This window comes from Elephantulus edwardii, unplaced genomic scaffold (assembly GCF_000299155.1).
Source record: "Elephantulus edwardii isolate Elephantulus edwardi_28Jun2011 unplaced genomic scaffold, EleEdw1.0 scaffold00055, whole genome shotgun sequence".
Lineage (NCBI taxonomy): Eukaryota > Metazoa > Chordata > Mammalia > Macroscelidea > Macroscelididae > Elephantulus > Elephantulus edwardii.
This window is the reverse complement of record NW_006399805.1, coordinates 3,605,281-3,620,461: the sequence shown is the minus strand read 5'-3', so window position 1 is coordinate 3,620,461 and position 15,181 is coordinate 3,605,281. Positions and strand designations below refer to the sequence as shown.

The following is a 15,181-nucleotide window of genomic DNA, read 5'->3' as shown; positions in this document are numbered from 1 at the left end:
AGGTTTCCATTCAGAAGTTTGGGGCATGTGCTGAGAATTTGTATTTCTAACAAGTGACTCTAGCTTTCTCTGTACCTACTCAGCTTGTATGCTGAACAAGTAGTCTGAGAAGCTGGACGACATGAAGAGTTTACTTCAGAATTGGAAGAAGATTCATCGGTAACCTGTGTTATGCAGATGACACAGCCGTGCTTGCTGAAAGTGAGGAGGAGTTAAAATACTTACTGCAGAAAATCAGCTCTAGCCTTTATGTGGATTACACCTCAACATCAAGATAATCAAAATCTCACCATTGGACCAACAGAAAGAAAGAGTAAAGATTGAAGTTGCCAAGGATTTCATTTCACATGGTTCCACAATCAATACCCGTAGTAGTAGCAGTCAAGAAATCAGAAAACTATACTGTATTGGGCAGATCTGCTGTCAGAGATCTCTTTAAAGTGCTGGAGAGCAAGGATGTCAGTTTCAAGACTAAATAATTCTCATCTGAGCCATAGTCTTTCTAGTTGGTTCATAGCTTGTGAAAGTGGGACTGAATTAGGAAGACCAGAGAAAAAGTGATTCCTTTGAATTATGGTGTTGGCAAAGATTATTGAATATATCATAGTGCAAAAGAAGCAGATGCAATGTGGAGGCGGCCGAGTCTGACTTCTTCCTGCTTCATAAAGGGCAACTGACCCCATCAGTAATGTCCATAGCACCATAAATAGCTACCTAGTCAGACATGCCACCCCACATGCTCCTGCACCCGTTTTCACCAGTCATTGGGCCTGATGTTTGTTGCAGGACTCACAGACTTTACTCACAGTTGTGGGATTTATTAGAGTACGTTGGAGAGTTGAAGTGGCAAAAAATATCTCACAATGCAATTCCAGGTTTAGTGCAGCAGTCCCAAGCCAGAGAACAAGACACAGTTTCTCTGTTAGTGAAAGTACAGGTTCAGTTCAACAGCACAAATGCAAAAAGCCTCTGGTTACCTCAATCATCCAGCAGACTTTATCTCAGAGCTGTTACAAGTTGGTTTTTCCTCCAGCCATCCAGCAAGTAAAACCTTTAACCGTGGCTCAGTCTCCAGGCTCGTCTGGTTCCTCTTTGCCATGGTCTCTTCACAGCAAGCCACAGGATCTTCACTATCTGCCGCAGTCTCTCCACGACCACCTCTCACATTGTGGAATGTCTCTCTTATATTGGTCCCACAGCTGCTGATGGTTTGTAAGACCATGTGTCCACGTTAAGGTAGCCAGAGATCATGACCATAGCAAAGGCTAACACAATGGCTAGGAAAGCTAATTTTCAAGGGTTCTGACACCCCACATGGACTTTGACAAGAATAAGAAGTGAAACCAGTGTGATTCTTAGAGGTAAAATTTGTGAGATTTTGTATCACATATTTGGGCGTGTTATCAGGAGGGTCTAATAAAAGGGGCGATCATTTGGAAAGGTTGAGGGTTCATATAGGAGAGGAGGACCCTCAGTGAGATGGGTTGGCACAGTGACTGCAACAGTGAACTTGAGCATGGCACTGGTTGTGAAGCTGGTGCAAGCTGGGACAGTGTTTTAGTGTATTGTATGTAGGGTTCCTAGCCGACGTGTATTGACGTAACCTGACTCTCTACTGCTAAGCATCTTTTTCTGTGTCTTGCTCTCTCATAGAGTCAAGCACAGGATTGCATCCACATGGATTCACTACCTCCTGAACTGACCAGTTTCCTCAGTTTGCACTACTCCTCAGAAGCACTTGGAAAAAGTAATTAACAGACAAAAATAGTCTCACATGATTGATCACAAGGCTCAAAGCTGATGAGAGCTTCTGCATTGAAATGGAAACTTTACAGCCGGTATAATCAGTACATCACAGGGGACTTTTTCTTCCCTTTTTTATAAACAATAGGCATCAGTAGCGATGGTTCCTGATTTTCTGATCAGCGGAGTCCTGGGGCCGAAACCTGGTGGTGATGGTGGCCAGGTAGGAGAATTGAGGACCTGAAGATCTTTTTTGGAGTAGCAGTTCATAGTATTTTTGTGTTGGGTTTTTTTTTGGTTTTTTTGTTTGTTTTTTTTTGCTTCTGTTGTTTGGTTTTTTGTTTGTTTGTTTTTTTAAATGTGAGTGGTTATGCATGTTTGCCAATTTTCTAAGTCTTCCCCAAGCCCTCTCAGGAGTTAGTGACTTCCCTTATCTGTTGATTGATATTTGACTGTACAAATCAGGATTAATGTGTGGCTCCACAAATCAGTCATCCAGTTTTTATTGAGCGTGTGCTCTGTGACTAGCAAAGCCTGCATAACATGCCCCCATTCCCCTGGCTCTTTTTGCTTTTGTAAAGGCCGGAGGCTGTTTTTGGGAGTTGGGTGGGCGGTGTCTGATACACAGTTTCTCCAAATGAACAAAGTTGTCACTTTGAGGAAAATGAGTGACAGTATTTGCTTCCAACGGTGCACGGTTTTATTCCCGTGTTACTGTTTCAGTGGGGTTCCTAGAGGGTCTGGAGGCCCAGCCTGAATTCAATTCCTCCATCTCCTATGCTAATATGGGAAGGGAAGCTGGTAATAACCTAGCCTGGCTCCTCCATCTTCTTCATGAAATAGCTGTGCCCTTAAGGAATGAGACGTACCACAAAAACCACCGAGTACTAGATCCATACCTTCTCCACTTCAATTCGTCTCTCTTGGCTTGTCTTGACTGTAAAGGAAGCCTTTGGAACACACTCAGGACCCTGAGAGCTTAAAAACAAACAAGATCCAGGCTGTTTTGTACTTCATTTGGGGTTGGAGATTTTACGCTGCTTTAATTTATACTTCTATTCCCAATGAACAAAATATATCCATTTTTTGAAACAAACAAACAAAATTAAGCTATGCATCAAAAAGCAATATCCAGAGGTAATTATTCTTTTTTAATTTAAATTATAGATCTTATTTTCCTAGAGGCTTTGGGAGGTCGTGCAACTATTATTGAGTATATTAAGACATGAAATACTCTCTCTATCTGGTTCTCAGTCTTGCCTTTCCGAATTGTCTACTTAATACGTGAGAACTGGAGCGTATAAATTTGAGCTTGTCTACTGCGATCCAGTTTCTTCAGCCCATTATTGATCATTGTTTATACACAGAATGAGACGTGGGGCTGGTTTCTGTAGGCACTCATTATGAAGCAGACAATAAAATGGGCATTATTTGCATATTATGCCATTCAAATTAGAAATTGACGGAGGTGTATAAATCCTAATGGAGCCATAACACACAAAATAAACCATTAACTCAAGGCATTAGTGTTTAGGTAGCCAGCCTCTCTGTAACCTGTGCCTTCTGATGGAATATTTATGATTATGAATATGCAGTTGGGAATTTCCATTCTAGATCATCTTGAACTTGAATGCGTAGCCATAGTCACCCTGCCAGGTAGCTAGAAAGATGTCACTATTTTGAAGGCATTATCCTTAGGAGGGGGTAAAGATAACTGTCAGCTGAACATAGTTATACTCCCTCAGAGTGTGTGTGTGTGTAAATTAGATTTATTCATCTGCCAAGTTAGCTGATGCCACAAATGGATAATGGCACACAGCTACCATGTTTCTTGAACCCCTGAGATTTATGCTTATTGTCTTTCAACTCTTTCCCCAGCCCAGCCCTGTACGTTTGAGAAGATTGAGAGTGGGACAGACTGACCTACAGCCCTGGCCTGGGCTGCGAGTCATTTATTTTAATGGACTCTATGGGGTTACTTGGATGCCTACCTCCGTTATTATTTTTTGAACTACAAATACTCCTTAATAAGAAGGAACTTTTTGAAAGTATGAGATTAATGGATATTTCTATGGGCGTGCAGTTTTACTTGGCTTGTGAGGATTGAGGGATTGGGCACGGCTTCGTTCTGGTGTTTGTAAGGTCTCTCCGACTCGGTGCGGACTCAGTGGCACCAAAGGGCAACACCGTAAGATAGCGGGTAATTTTGATGCAGCTGCCTTGATCCTGAGTGAAACGATGACTTACTTTAACTCTGCTGTTTGTATTATGCAATGACATACATTTCTTTTCCTCTGTTGAGAGGCCTTTATGCTTTCATACTGTTCCTTGAGTGTTGTCAAGGAGAACTCATAGCAGCCCTATGAACAGCAGGCCTGAGCGCTGGCCTGGCCTGTGCCATCCTCATCATCTTTGAGCCCATTGCTGTCACTGTGTCCGTACATCGGGTTGAGGGTCTTCCTCTCTTTCGCTGACCTTCCATCTTTCCAGGCGTGATGTCTCTCCCCAAGGAATTGCCTTTCATAGCAACATGGCCCGAGTGGACTGCTGGTGTCGAGAGCTGTCACATGGATTACAGCTCCTAGTCTTCCTGCCTGGTAAGAGTGGAATCGCCTCCTTGTGCTTCCTACGCTGCCATCTGCACAGGAGCATGGGCATTTTTGGTGAAAATAGCATTTTAGGCTATTATTGAGAATCTGCGTAATAGAGACATAAAACAATTCCGTTTCTATAGGTAAATTCAGTGACATTAATGTCATTATTTGACTTGTGCCACCATCCCACCATCCTTTTCTGAGTTCTTGTTCCACTGTTAACCTGAGCTCACTGTCCCCTGCTGTCCCTGTCTTTGTGGTCACCATTGACAGTCTAGAGGTCACCCAGGTTTTCTGGTTGAGTTTGATGTTGACCTTACAGTAAGCAGCTGAACTACTTATTAACCATTGCACCATCAAAGCTCCTTATGAAAAACAGAGACTTTACAAAATTGGACATGACATGTGTCAGCAAATGGGGAAATCAGAAAGAGAAAGGAAGTGGGGGCGGGGGGAGGAAAATCCCAAAGGAACTGACCTTTACCTATGAGGCAAGCTGTACCCTCACTACTTACAAGAGATTATTTAAGACATACAGTAATTAAGAAAGGAGTTACTGTGTTAAGGATTGTACAAAAAGCAAGAAAAATGAAAGGCATAGGTGAGAAATGTTATAAAGGAAATTATCATGTCCTTTGAGGCCCAGAGCAACAGTATGTCTCAAGTCATGACCATGGTGTCAGCTTTCTGTCTTTGGTTATTTTTCTTTTCCTTCTTGATTCTATCTTTTGGGCCATTTCTATATGAGGATTTAATCTTAAATATGTTAGCGGAGCTCCTTTCTTCTCCCTACTCTTAGCATAAGCTCTTTCTGGTAACAGAAATCTTGGCTGACTTCATTCGTTGTGGAAGATAGGTAAGGGTGAGATACTTGTGTCACACTCTCTTGAATAAGACAACCCTGATGTTCACAGTTACAAAGAATACGATGGAGGAAAACATGGAAATTTGTGACTTTATTCTACTTTAACAATCAGGGTCTGAAATTTAAATAATTAACTTATTACATTGGGAAACTATGTTGTAAAAGATCTCATTAAAGTTTTTAAAAGAAAAATGTCACTTTGAGGACCAAGGTGATTTTTTTTTTTTTTTGGTCTCTTCATCTGCATGTGAAAATGGAATAAAGTAAAAGTAATGTAACAAATAGTGATGCATTTGAATTGAGGTGTTGGTGAAGAATATTGATTATACCATGGAATGTCAGAAGAATGAATAGGTCAGTCTCACAAAGCATTTAACCAGATTGTGTCTTGGTAGCAAAGATGAGGACATTATGACTCTGTTTTGCAAGAAACTTTGATTTTCTTTGCTCAAAGCCTTCAGTAAGATTTGGTGTGAAGTGGAGAAGTAGTGGCGTGCCACAGGGGATTGGCATACTCACCTGATGGTGGAGTCAGACATGCCACAGGCCACAGCAGTGGAGCAGGAGAGGGTCATGCTTTGCGGTGTCACACCTGGGCTCACTGTGAGGTAGAGGCATCGTGATGCTAACTCAGCATCAGAATTCAAAAGTCCAGCGACCGTTAGGGAGCTTGGTGCCTCTGAACCAAGTCCTACCTTAGAAATGTCTAGCAGAGTTTCCTCAGCAGTGAGGAGAAGGATCTTTGGACTTGCTGCAGCATTTGTTAATGTTAAAGAAAACCAAACATTTGTAAAGGAATCTCGTGGAGCATGGAGGTCCGTGGAGGTATTTATTATGATAATTATCTTTCCAGCGACAGGTCCATGGCCACTCTGTGTAGCCATGTGGTTGCCATTCTTGCATTTTTCTCCCATGGTTCATGGGCACATCTTTAACTGACAGAATGATGGCATTGCGTTCATTTAGATGCATTGGCCATTGAGGAAGAAATAAGGTGTTTTCTGCAATGATTTTCAGAAAGTACATTGTTCAGGTGTGTGAAGAAAGGATCCTTTGTCTTTAGACGTTTTAGAGGGAAAGCTGTATGTGTACAGCACAGACATGGAACCGTCCTGCCTGACCTTGAAATTGGTCCACAAATTTCCATGGCAAATCTGATTGATGTGGCTTGAACATTTCTCATTTTTACTCTTTTTCACCTTTTCATAAGCTTTGCCAGTCTTTAAAGACCTGCTTGGAAGCCGTCTGTGCTAATAGGCCACGTTGGCCTTTCCCCAGCTTCTCTTCAAGTAGCCCATCCTGAAACACTGACCTTTTGGTTTAATAACAGTTTTATTTGAGAAAATGTTCAGATCCTGAGAGCTGAAAAGAGTATTTTACAAAAGGCCATTTTAAATAGTGGTCCCCAAATGGTGTGTGGTTTTTCCCTCCTGCGCCCCCGATCTGACCCACCAGAAGGAATATTCCTGCTTTCCGTGTTCTATCGATTTAAAAACAAATAACTGGAAGCCCAGTTTCGCTCAGAACCCATTACCAGCCTGGTTCATTTTCCTGCCTCTGCTTTGATTTGCTGTTTTAGATCTGAAACTTTGTGCTTGGCCATGTTTTCCTTTCTGTTATTTTATATTCTCCGTTGTCTCTGAGGTAATTATATTTTCTATGTAACCTCGGACGAGAGACCCAGGCGTTGTGACCTCACCTGCCTCCCCCTCTCCCTCCTCCTGCCCCTCCCCCGGGTCCTATCTGGAACTTAGGAAGTCCATTGGGAGCTGGTCCTCTGTGTGGTGCCTGTGTGGGAGAGATGCTGGGCCACCCTGCTCACCGTTGGCCAGAGTTCTTCCACGGCTGTGGACTACTCCTGCCCCGTTCATTGTGGTGTGTGCCTCTGCCCACCTTCTGCTTCTTAGCGTTCCCAGTTCCTGAATCTTGTCTGACCTCCCTCTCTGGCATGTGGCAGGGTTTGCTATGATGGGTGGGGGAGGCTAGAGAAGGCCAGTCTCCAAGCTGCGTTTCTATTTCCATACTTCTGCTGCTTTGCTGTCTCCCCCACAGATCACATGGATCACACCTTACATCCAATTGTCCACCGTCTTGGTAATGGAATTCTTACCTGCATCCCGGGTTGACCTTGCTTATCATAAAAAGCTTTATCCTGTTCTCTCCTCCATATTTCAAGGAGGGAGGTCTGTTTGTTTGGGGGGATGTAACGAACATCCTAATAAATCTTTTACTATTTTACCCTAAAAAAAAAAAAGCTTCCTGCTGGGTTTGGCTTTTTCTCTGATTGGAAGCCCCAATGTAAGGCATAGATGCATTATGAGGAAATTGTTATTGTTTACACTTGAATTGGAACTGACTTATAGATGATCTTCCGGGGGGTTGCCAAAGGCTGTTTGCCAAGGAAGGTACTGCCCATGTTTCTCCCATGGAGCAGCTGGTGGATTTGAACAGTGCACCTTTGAGTGGCCACCAACTGTAAGGCAGTTTTATAAGCTCATGTAGAAAATTGGTCGCGTTGCTTCCTACCTAGACCTGGGTTGTACCTGTCTTAAATCTTACAAAAGGCGAACCCCCCGTCACTAGTCCGTTCTACCTCTTGGCAACCTTCCGTGGGTCTCCCTGCAGCCCTGGCTGCCTGCCTGTCTGCTAATGAGAGCCTGGTGGATTTGCACTTTCAGTCTTTTAGTCAACAGCCCAGCACTTTCCATTCTCTCTCTCATTGCCCTCAAGCCAGAACCAACTTAGAGTTGAGCCTCCAGTGGGTCTTTCAGAGGCTGTAAGGTGCATGGGAGGAGATGCCCATCTTTCTTGAGATGCTCGGGGATTTGAATCGCCAGAGAGGTGTAGCTTCTGGAGTAGCTGCACAACTCCATAAGCGCTACACCCCCAGAACTCCATAGAGAGAAGCCTGTGAGAAAAGAAAACCCAGTCCTTTGCCGTCAAGGCGATTCTGTGTGTGCTGTACGAAGTGGGAGTGTGAGACTTTGTCGGCGGCGCTCTTTACAGAGGCAGATCCCCTGCTTTTTTATGGTTGCTGGGTGGATTTGACCATCCACCCCTTACCAGTCAAGTCATGTATGCCATCAAGGAGTTTCTAGTTGGATAGACTTGCGTTTGAGAAAACGATTGCCTTGTTAATAATTTTTTTTTTAAATGGTTTTACATATGCTTATCAACTGTGTTTACATTACAGCTTGTTATGTTTCCAGGCTCAGTGTTCAAGTAGTCGTATTTGTGATAGGCATGTCATAGTTTCAGTTATGAACGTCTTTCAGTTTTGATGCCTTTGGTGGCTTGGTGGTAAGAAACTGTGCTGCCAAACTGAAAGCCTGAGGTTCGAATCCACAAGTTGCTCTGCAGGAAAAAAGATGGACTATCTCCTCCCGTGTGATTTACTGCCTCTGAAAACACGCTGGAGAGTCTGCGGTGGGTTGGTTCTGACTCGATGGCATAGGACAATAACGGAGCGTTGTGTGCAACTTGAAAAGATTTGCTGCTGCATTGACTTTCTTTTAGGGAGAAGTCTCTAGAGAAAGGGGAAATGACCCCTCATCTTGTGGGTGACGGAGTCTGCAGTTGAGAGCTGGCAGGAAACCATGAGTATGGGCCAACCCACTTTTCAGATGAGGACACTGAAGTTTAGGAAGGTTACTGAATTTATCTCAAGTCACTATTGCTAACTGCCTTCAAGTAGTTTTATTTTAGCTAGCCAAAAAGGTCAGCAGTTCAAATCCACCATCTGATCCAAGAGAGATGAGCAGCCTCCTCCCTTGAAGATTCACAGTCTCAGCAACGCCATGGAGGATTGCAGTGAACTGGAGTCATCTTGGCTGTGGTTGTGTTTTTAATGTGTTTTGTAGTATGAACCAGGACTTCATTTAAAAAAAAAAAGTATGGCTATACTATATTTTTTTTACTCATTCATCAATTTATGAACATTTAAATAGAATATGGTAGATGATGCAGTTAGACATTGATGTAAAAGTTTTTGTGTAGAAACACATTTAAGAGTCCTTGAGTGAATATTGCTGGAAGTAAATATGCTAGGTAATAGAACTGTTTATATTATTTTAAGGAATTGTCACGGTGTTTTCCAAGGTCTTTTTATATTCTTACCAGCCGTCTTTGAAGGTTCCACTTTCTCCACGTTCTTGCAGGCGCTTGCTCTTGTTTGGATTCTCTTGTGATGGGTGGGACGTGGTACCTCATTGCAGTTTAGATTTCCCTCTTTCTGATGGCTGATGGTGGTAACCACTATTTTTTTTTAAATGGCTCATTGGCCATATCTACATCTTTTGAGAAATGCCTATTCAGATCCTTCACCAATTGTTTAATTGGTGTATTTGTTTGTATTTGTCTGCAGGTCTATAGAAGTTTCCTTACAAATCTCTTGTTAACTAAAATTGTGTATGACTTGCTGTATTTTTTTTTGTCATTCTTTTGATTGTCTTACCTTTTTTTATATTGTCTTTTAATACTACTGCCATTTTTTTTATAAGCCCTTGACTAAAATATCCGTAAGATGCTTCCTATATTGTCCCTTGGTATCCCCCAGTGTCAGCTAAATATTTAAAGGGGGTTTTGTAGATCATATTGTGATTCTCTCTTTGCCTGCACCCTGAGGCAGGATGTTTAAAATGTTGGGGTCATTCAGTAATGTGTCTCCCCAAACAGGAAAGAATCCTGGCAACTTCCACATCTTATTGTCTCCACCATGAGAAAGAACAGTTAGGGTCTTGTGTTGTGTAGTTACTGAAGCCCCTCAGGAATTTCTGGTGTTTTCTTTCTCCGAATTTTAGATCTCTGGTTTCTAGTGAAGAACTGTTGTCATTGTTAGATGCCGTCTCCTAGTCTTCATCTAGTGAAGAATAGCCTCTGCTTATTTCTGATGGAATACTCTCCAGAAAGGATGTAAAATGTGTCCGTTCATTTTACTTGTCATTATAGCTGCAAGACTTTACAGAACATATCATACAGAATCTGCTAATTGGAAACACCAGATGTTTCCAATCAAGTCACTGGGTATTTGGGGCGTCCCTGCCGTGCTCTGAGCTCGGCTGTCTCTCTAGTTGTTGGTACTTTGAATTACGTGTGTTTCAAGGGGGAAAAAAGTCTTAAAATTATTGTCTTTTCAATCCTATCAGAAGCAATCTACATATTCAATGCAATCCCAATACAGATACTAAATTCATTTTTCAAGGACAACGAAAGGGAAATTGTCAAGTTTATTTGGACAGGCAAGAGACCCGGAATAAGTAAAACACCTCTGAGAAAAAAAAAAGTGGGAGGTATAGCATTCCCGACCTCAAAACCACTACACAGTAGGAATAGCCAAAACAGCATGGTACTGGTACAATGACAGGCACATAGATCAGTGGGACAGAATTGAGAACCCAGAAATAGACCCAGCTATCTATGGTCAACTGATATTTGACAAGGAAATAAAACCTATCAAGTGGGGAAATAATAATCTCTTCAAATGGTGCTGGCAAAACTGGACTGCCACATGCAAGAAGCTGAAACAGGATCCACATCTCACACCACACACAAAAATCACCTTAAGGTGAGTAAGAGACTTGGGAGTAAAGCCCAAGCCATAAAGTTCATAAGAGACAAACTGGGATCAAACTCAGAAGGCCTAGTCTACGGTATAAAGAGACTGCCAAGTATAGCCAGAAATGTATAATCTGAAGAGGATAAAATTGATGAATAAGACCCTCTAAAGATGAAATCCCTGTGAGCATCAAAAACTTTTCCCAACAGGGTGAAAAGAAATCTACTGACTGGGAACAAACATTTGGCAGTACCATTTCAGAAAAGAGCCTCATAACAGAAGTTTATAGAATACTCCTGGGCCGCCACAAAAAAAAGTCGATAACCCAGTTACAAAATAGGCAAAAGACATGCAAGGAATTTTCACAGGAAAATATTCAAATGGCCAGCAGACATAAGAAATGTTCCAAATCACTGACAGTAAGAGGGATGCAAATCTAAACTGCAGTGAGATACAATCTCACTCCAGTAACATTGGCAGACTTTAACAGGACAATAATAAATAATAATAAATGTTGGAGAGGATGTGGTGAGATAGGAACTCTGTTACGCTGTTGATAGGGTTGTACAATGGTACAGCCATTCTGCAAGGCAGTTTGGCACTTCCTCAAAAAGCTGACCATAGAAATTCCATATGACCCAGCTATTCCATTGCTTGGAATATACCCCAAGAAAATGAGAACTGAGGCTTAAATGGAAACTTGTACACCAGTGTTCATAGCAGCATTATTCGCCATAACAAGAACCTGAAAACAACCCAAATGTCTAACCACAAATGAATGGAGGAATTGTGGTATATTCATACAATGGAATACTACGCAGCATACAGTAGCAATGATTTTGTAAATTACGATCTAACTTGGGAGGGACTGGAGAGCATTATTCTGAGAGAACTAGCTCAGTCCCACAAGGACAAATACTGTATAAAACTGTTATTGTAGAATAAGTCTGATGATCCAAGGCAGGGGTGGGTGGGTGGGTGGTGGAAATAGAGGGGTGTGGATGGATGGCGAGGTAGGGTGTTAATTATAGGATTACACAATTCAGTGGGTGCGTGGGGTGAAGGAAATGGGAAGGATCTTTTGTGAAAAAAAAAGTACTCGAACTTTGTAAATAAATCAGAATAAAAGAAAAAAAAATTGGCTTCCCCCCCTTCATAGTTCATGGAAATATGCATAATAAATCCATAACCATCAAAATGCTAAGAGTTGAGTGTTGTTTTCCTTCCAGAAACTTTGTCCCCACTCACAGGCGGTTGTCACACTTTACCGATAAGCCGTCATTCTCTTTCTCAAGAGTTGGTGCTCATGTCTCAGTGCCCACTAAGCAGGGAGCAGCTGCTTGAGATGATGATAAAGTTGGACAGGTGTGGACTTGGAGGTCACTAGGGACTCTTGATTATTCTTAAGTGCACTAATTGATCTTTTCCATTGTGCCGAGATAGTTCCAAGGAGCCCTGGTGGCACAGGGGTTAAGCCTGTGGCTGCTAACAGCACAGTGGACCCTCCATCTGCTCCATAAGAGATAGTTGGGCCATTGACTTCCATAAAGGATGCAGCCCCGGAAACCCAGGGCAGTTTTCCTCTGCCCTGCAGGATTGGTGGGCTGGGGTCGTCCTGTCTGCAGTGGCTTTGGTTTGGTCTTTGAAGATAATTCCTAGGAGAGACCTGACCACCTGGCAGATTACAATCTTGTCTCAATCTTTTGTTCCCGTATTTTGTTTGCTTGCTTTTCAAGCTGTCATTTGTATCATCTCTTCCTTGTCTTTCTTGATTCTAGTTTCCGAAGAAGACTTGAAGGCCAGGGTGGCGGAGGAACTGGCGTTGCAACAAGCTAAGAAAGACTTGGAAAAGCAAAAGCGGTGAGTTCTGTGGCAACAGTGGGCTCTTTGGTGGGCTTGATATAGGAAATATTTTGAGAGGCGAATGATTCTAATAAGACTTGTTGCTTGCGTGTGGCTAAACTTCTGTGTGTGTGCTCAGAATGGGAGCGTGGCCAATTTAGGACGTGGATTGTCGTGCTGAAGCTCCAAGACACCCTGTCCCCGTACTTGACTGGTCAGCTGCGTTTGTAAAGTGCATCACAAGTCTCAGGTGCCCAAGACCAGTGTCCGCTTTCTCAACAAGAGAGACATAGGATTCTCCAGGCGTTTTTCAGGCCAGGTTCTTAAAATGAACGCATTTGATAGCAAGTGGCTATTAAGGTAAACAGGATCATAATTAATGATGAATGTAGTGCCACACAGAATGCTTGGCTTAGCAAAAAGCACTAATTAGGAACAGATACTCATTTAAAAACATTGTTGTAACAAAAAAATATGCAATGCCGAATCACAGTCCCCTATAATTCCATCCTCTGAAGATAATCACTCTTTCTTAATCTTTTCTTTTTCTAGATATTTTTTCCCCTGTGTAGACACTTTCATACTATTGTTGTAATGTCCAGTACTGTAACCATTAGCAACCACAAGGATTCCCACTAAGGTATTTGTTAAATTGGAGGCCATCCCCTTAACATCCTCAGGACCTGGATGAATGTGTCGGAGGGCTTCATCCCGATGTGCTGATTGACAAAAATGTCCAAGAGAGAACCTGGAAAAAAGCAACTTAGGAAATAGCATGGATTTTTTTCCCCCCTTCTCTTCCTTTTCTTTGGCCAGGACGGGGTGGGCTAGTACTACTTTTTAAAGAACATACTTATTCATAAAAATATGTGAGTACTTGTAAATCCAAGATCGAGTCAAATGTGTGCCATCTGTACCAGTTGTGAAATTTGCACAGAGCATCGTAGTGTGACGGCTGGGTGTGTGGCTGTGTCCTCTGAGCACCAGCCGTGTGCCTGCCACTGGGGGCTGCTTGTACCAGGCAGCTTTGGGTATGAACTGCTGCACTCTTGCCTGAGAGCTGAGAATAGGCAGACTCCAAAACTGGATTCTAATTCTTACTGCCTACGGGACCATCACTGCAAAGTTTAACTTCCTTGGGCCTTAAATATTTTATCTCTTTTACCAGAATATTTTGGGGAAAAAAATGTTCTCTTGACAGTTGCAAAGCTAACACCAATTTTTACGCAAGCTGTGGGACAGAATATGAGATTTACATTAGCCACTGTCATTTCACCAGGAACAGAGGAAGTGCATGGCCTAAGGTTTTAAAATCAGAGTGTAATTAGCACAGCTGAAACTATCTGCCTGTATTTGAGTGGTCTCCCATGCAGCACTATATAATTATTTAATTGGGTTAGGTTGATGGAGTGTGTAATTAGATAGTGAAGTTTAACTATTTTACAGGAAAGATCAGATCACTTCGTTTAAGAAGGAAAAAAAAGGTCAATACCTGATGCCAGATTTTTTTTTTGTCTTTGAAATTGTTATTATTTTTAATTGGATTTTTATTGTGACGTGGCTTTTTTGTTTAGACTCCTATTATGCTTATTAGAATTTACATAGGACTTTAAAAAAGTCTTTTCCGACGGTGTAGGATTGCTCCAATAGCTCTCACTGTGACTCTGATAGTTTCTTTTTTTCCCCTTTCCCCCCTTCCCTTATTATTCAGCTCCCGCTTGCCCTGCCTCGGTCTGTGAGAGGTTAAGGGCAGACGAGGTGAATTAGAGGTGCTAGTGAGAGCCGGTATCATAGCGTGTGTGGAATGAGGGTGGCAGCTTGGCCGTAACCTGGACAAATGGCTATTGATAAAGAATTTATTTTCTGTCACCTATATGGGGAGCAGAAGGTAGTACAGCATTTTTTATTTTTCCTTAAAAAAGATGTGTTTGAAAGCTTTTTGTGAAAACTTCCAGCTGTCAAATCTTAGCAAGAAGTGTGTGTTCATCTACTTGATAGCTCTCAGAAGAATCAATAGTGGTTTTTCTTTTCCCCTCTCTCTTTTCCTACCAGAAAAGGAGCTTTCGAGAGCATGAGGAAAGTTTCCTGTGCAGAGTTTAAAGGCACTTTTTTTTTTTGCACTTATTTTCTTTTATTGTTTGCTTTGTTTTTTTTTAAAGTAGTTTACATACATATACTTCCTACTTCATTCATATTGCGTTTTATACAATCAGTCATATACATTGTATTTTATATAATTATTCATCTGTGCCTCCCATCCCTCCAATTCACCTTTTCACATCCTTCCACCCACTAGTCTCTGATACCCTAGTGATTTTCTTCCCTTTTCTTTTTTTTTTCTTACTCTTTACATTCAGAACATTTATACTTATCTTGCTTTTATCCTTTTATTTTCACAATAGTGATCTTGGGCAGTATTTGTTCTTATGTGACTGAGTTATTTCACTCAACACAATGATCTCTGTACTCATATTTTATAATTATTTTATAAAATAGAGCTGCATAGTATTTCATAGTGTAAATGTTTCACAATTTTTCAATCCATTTGTTTGTTGATGGGCATTTGGGCTATGCCTTTTTTTT

General features: G+C 41.8%; 1 protein-coding gene across 1 annotated transcript in view; it reads left to right on the top strand.

The window, feature by feature from the left end:
* The window catches only part of CHCHD3 (coiled-coil-helix-coiled-coil-helix domain containing 3), a 332,794-nt gene that overhangs the window by 56,363 nt on the left and 261,250 nt on the right, over positions 1-15,181 (top strand). Inside the window, exon 3 of the mRNA XM_006887200.1 lies at positions 12,535-12,616. Within this exon, the coding sequence (XP_006887262.1) occupies positions 12,535-12,616 (82 nt within the window). The remainder of the gene's footprint in view (positions 1-12,534; positions 12,617-15,181) is intronic.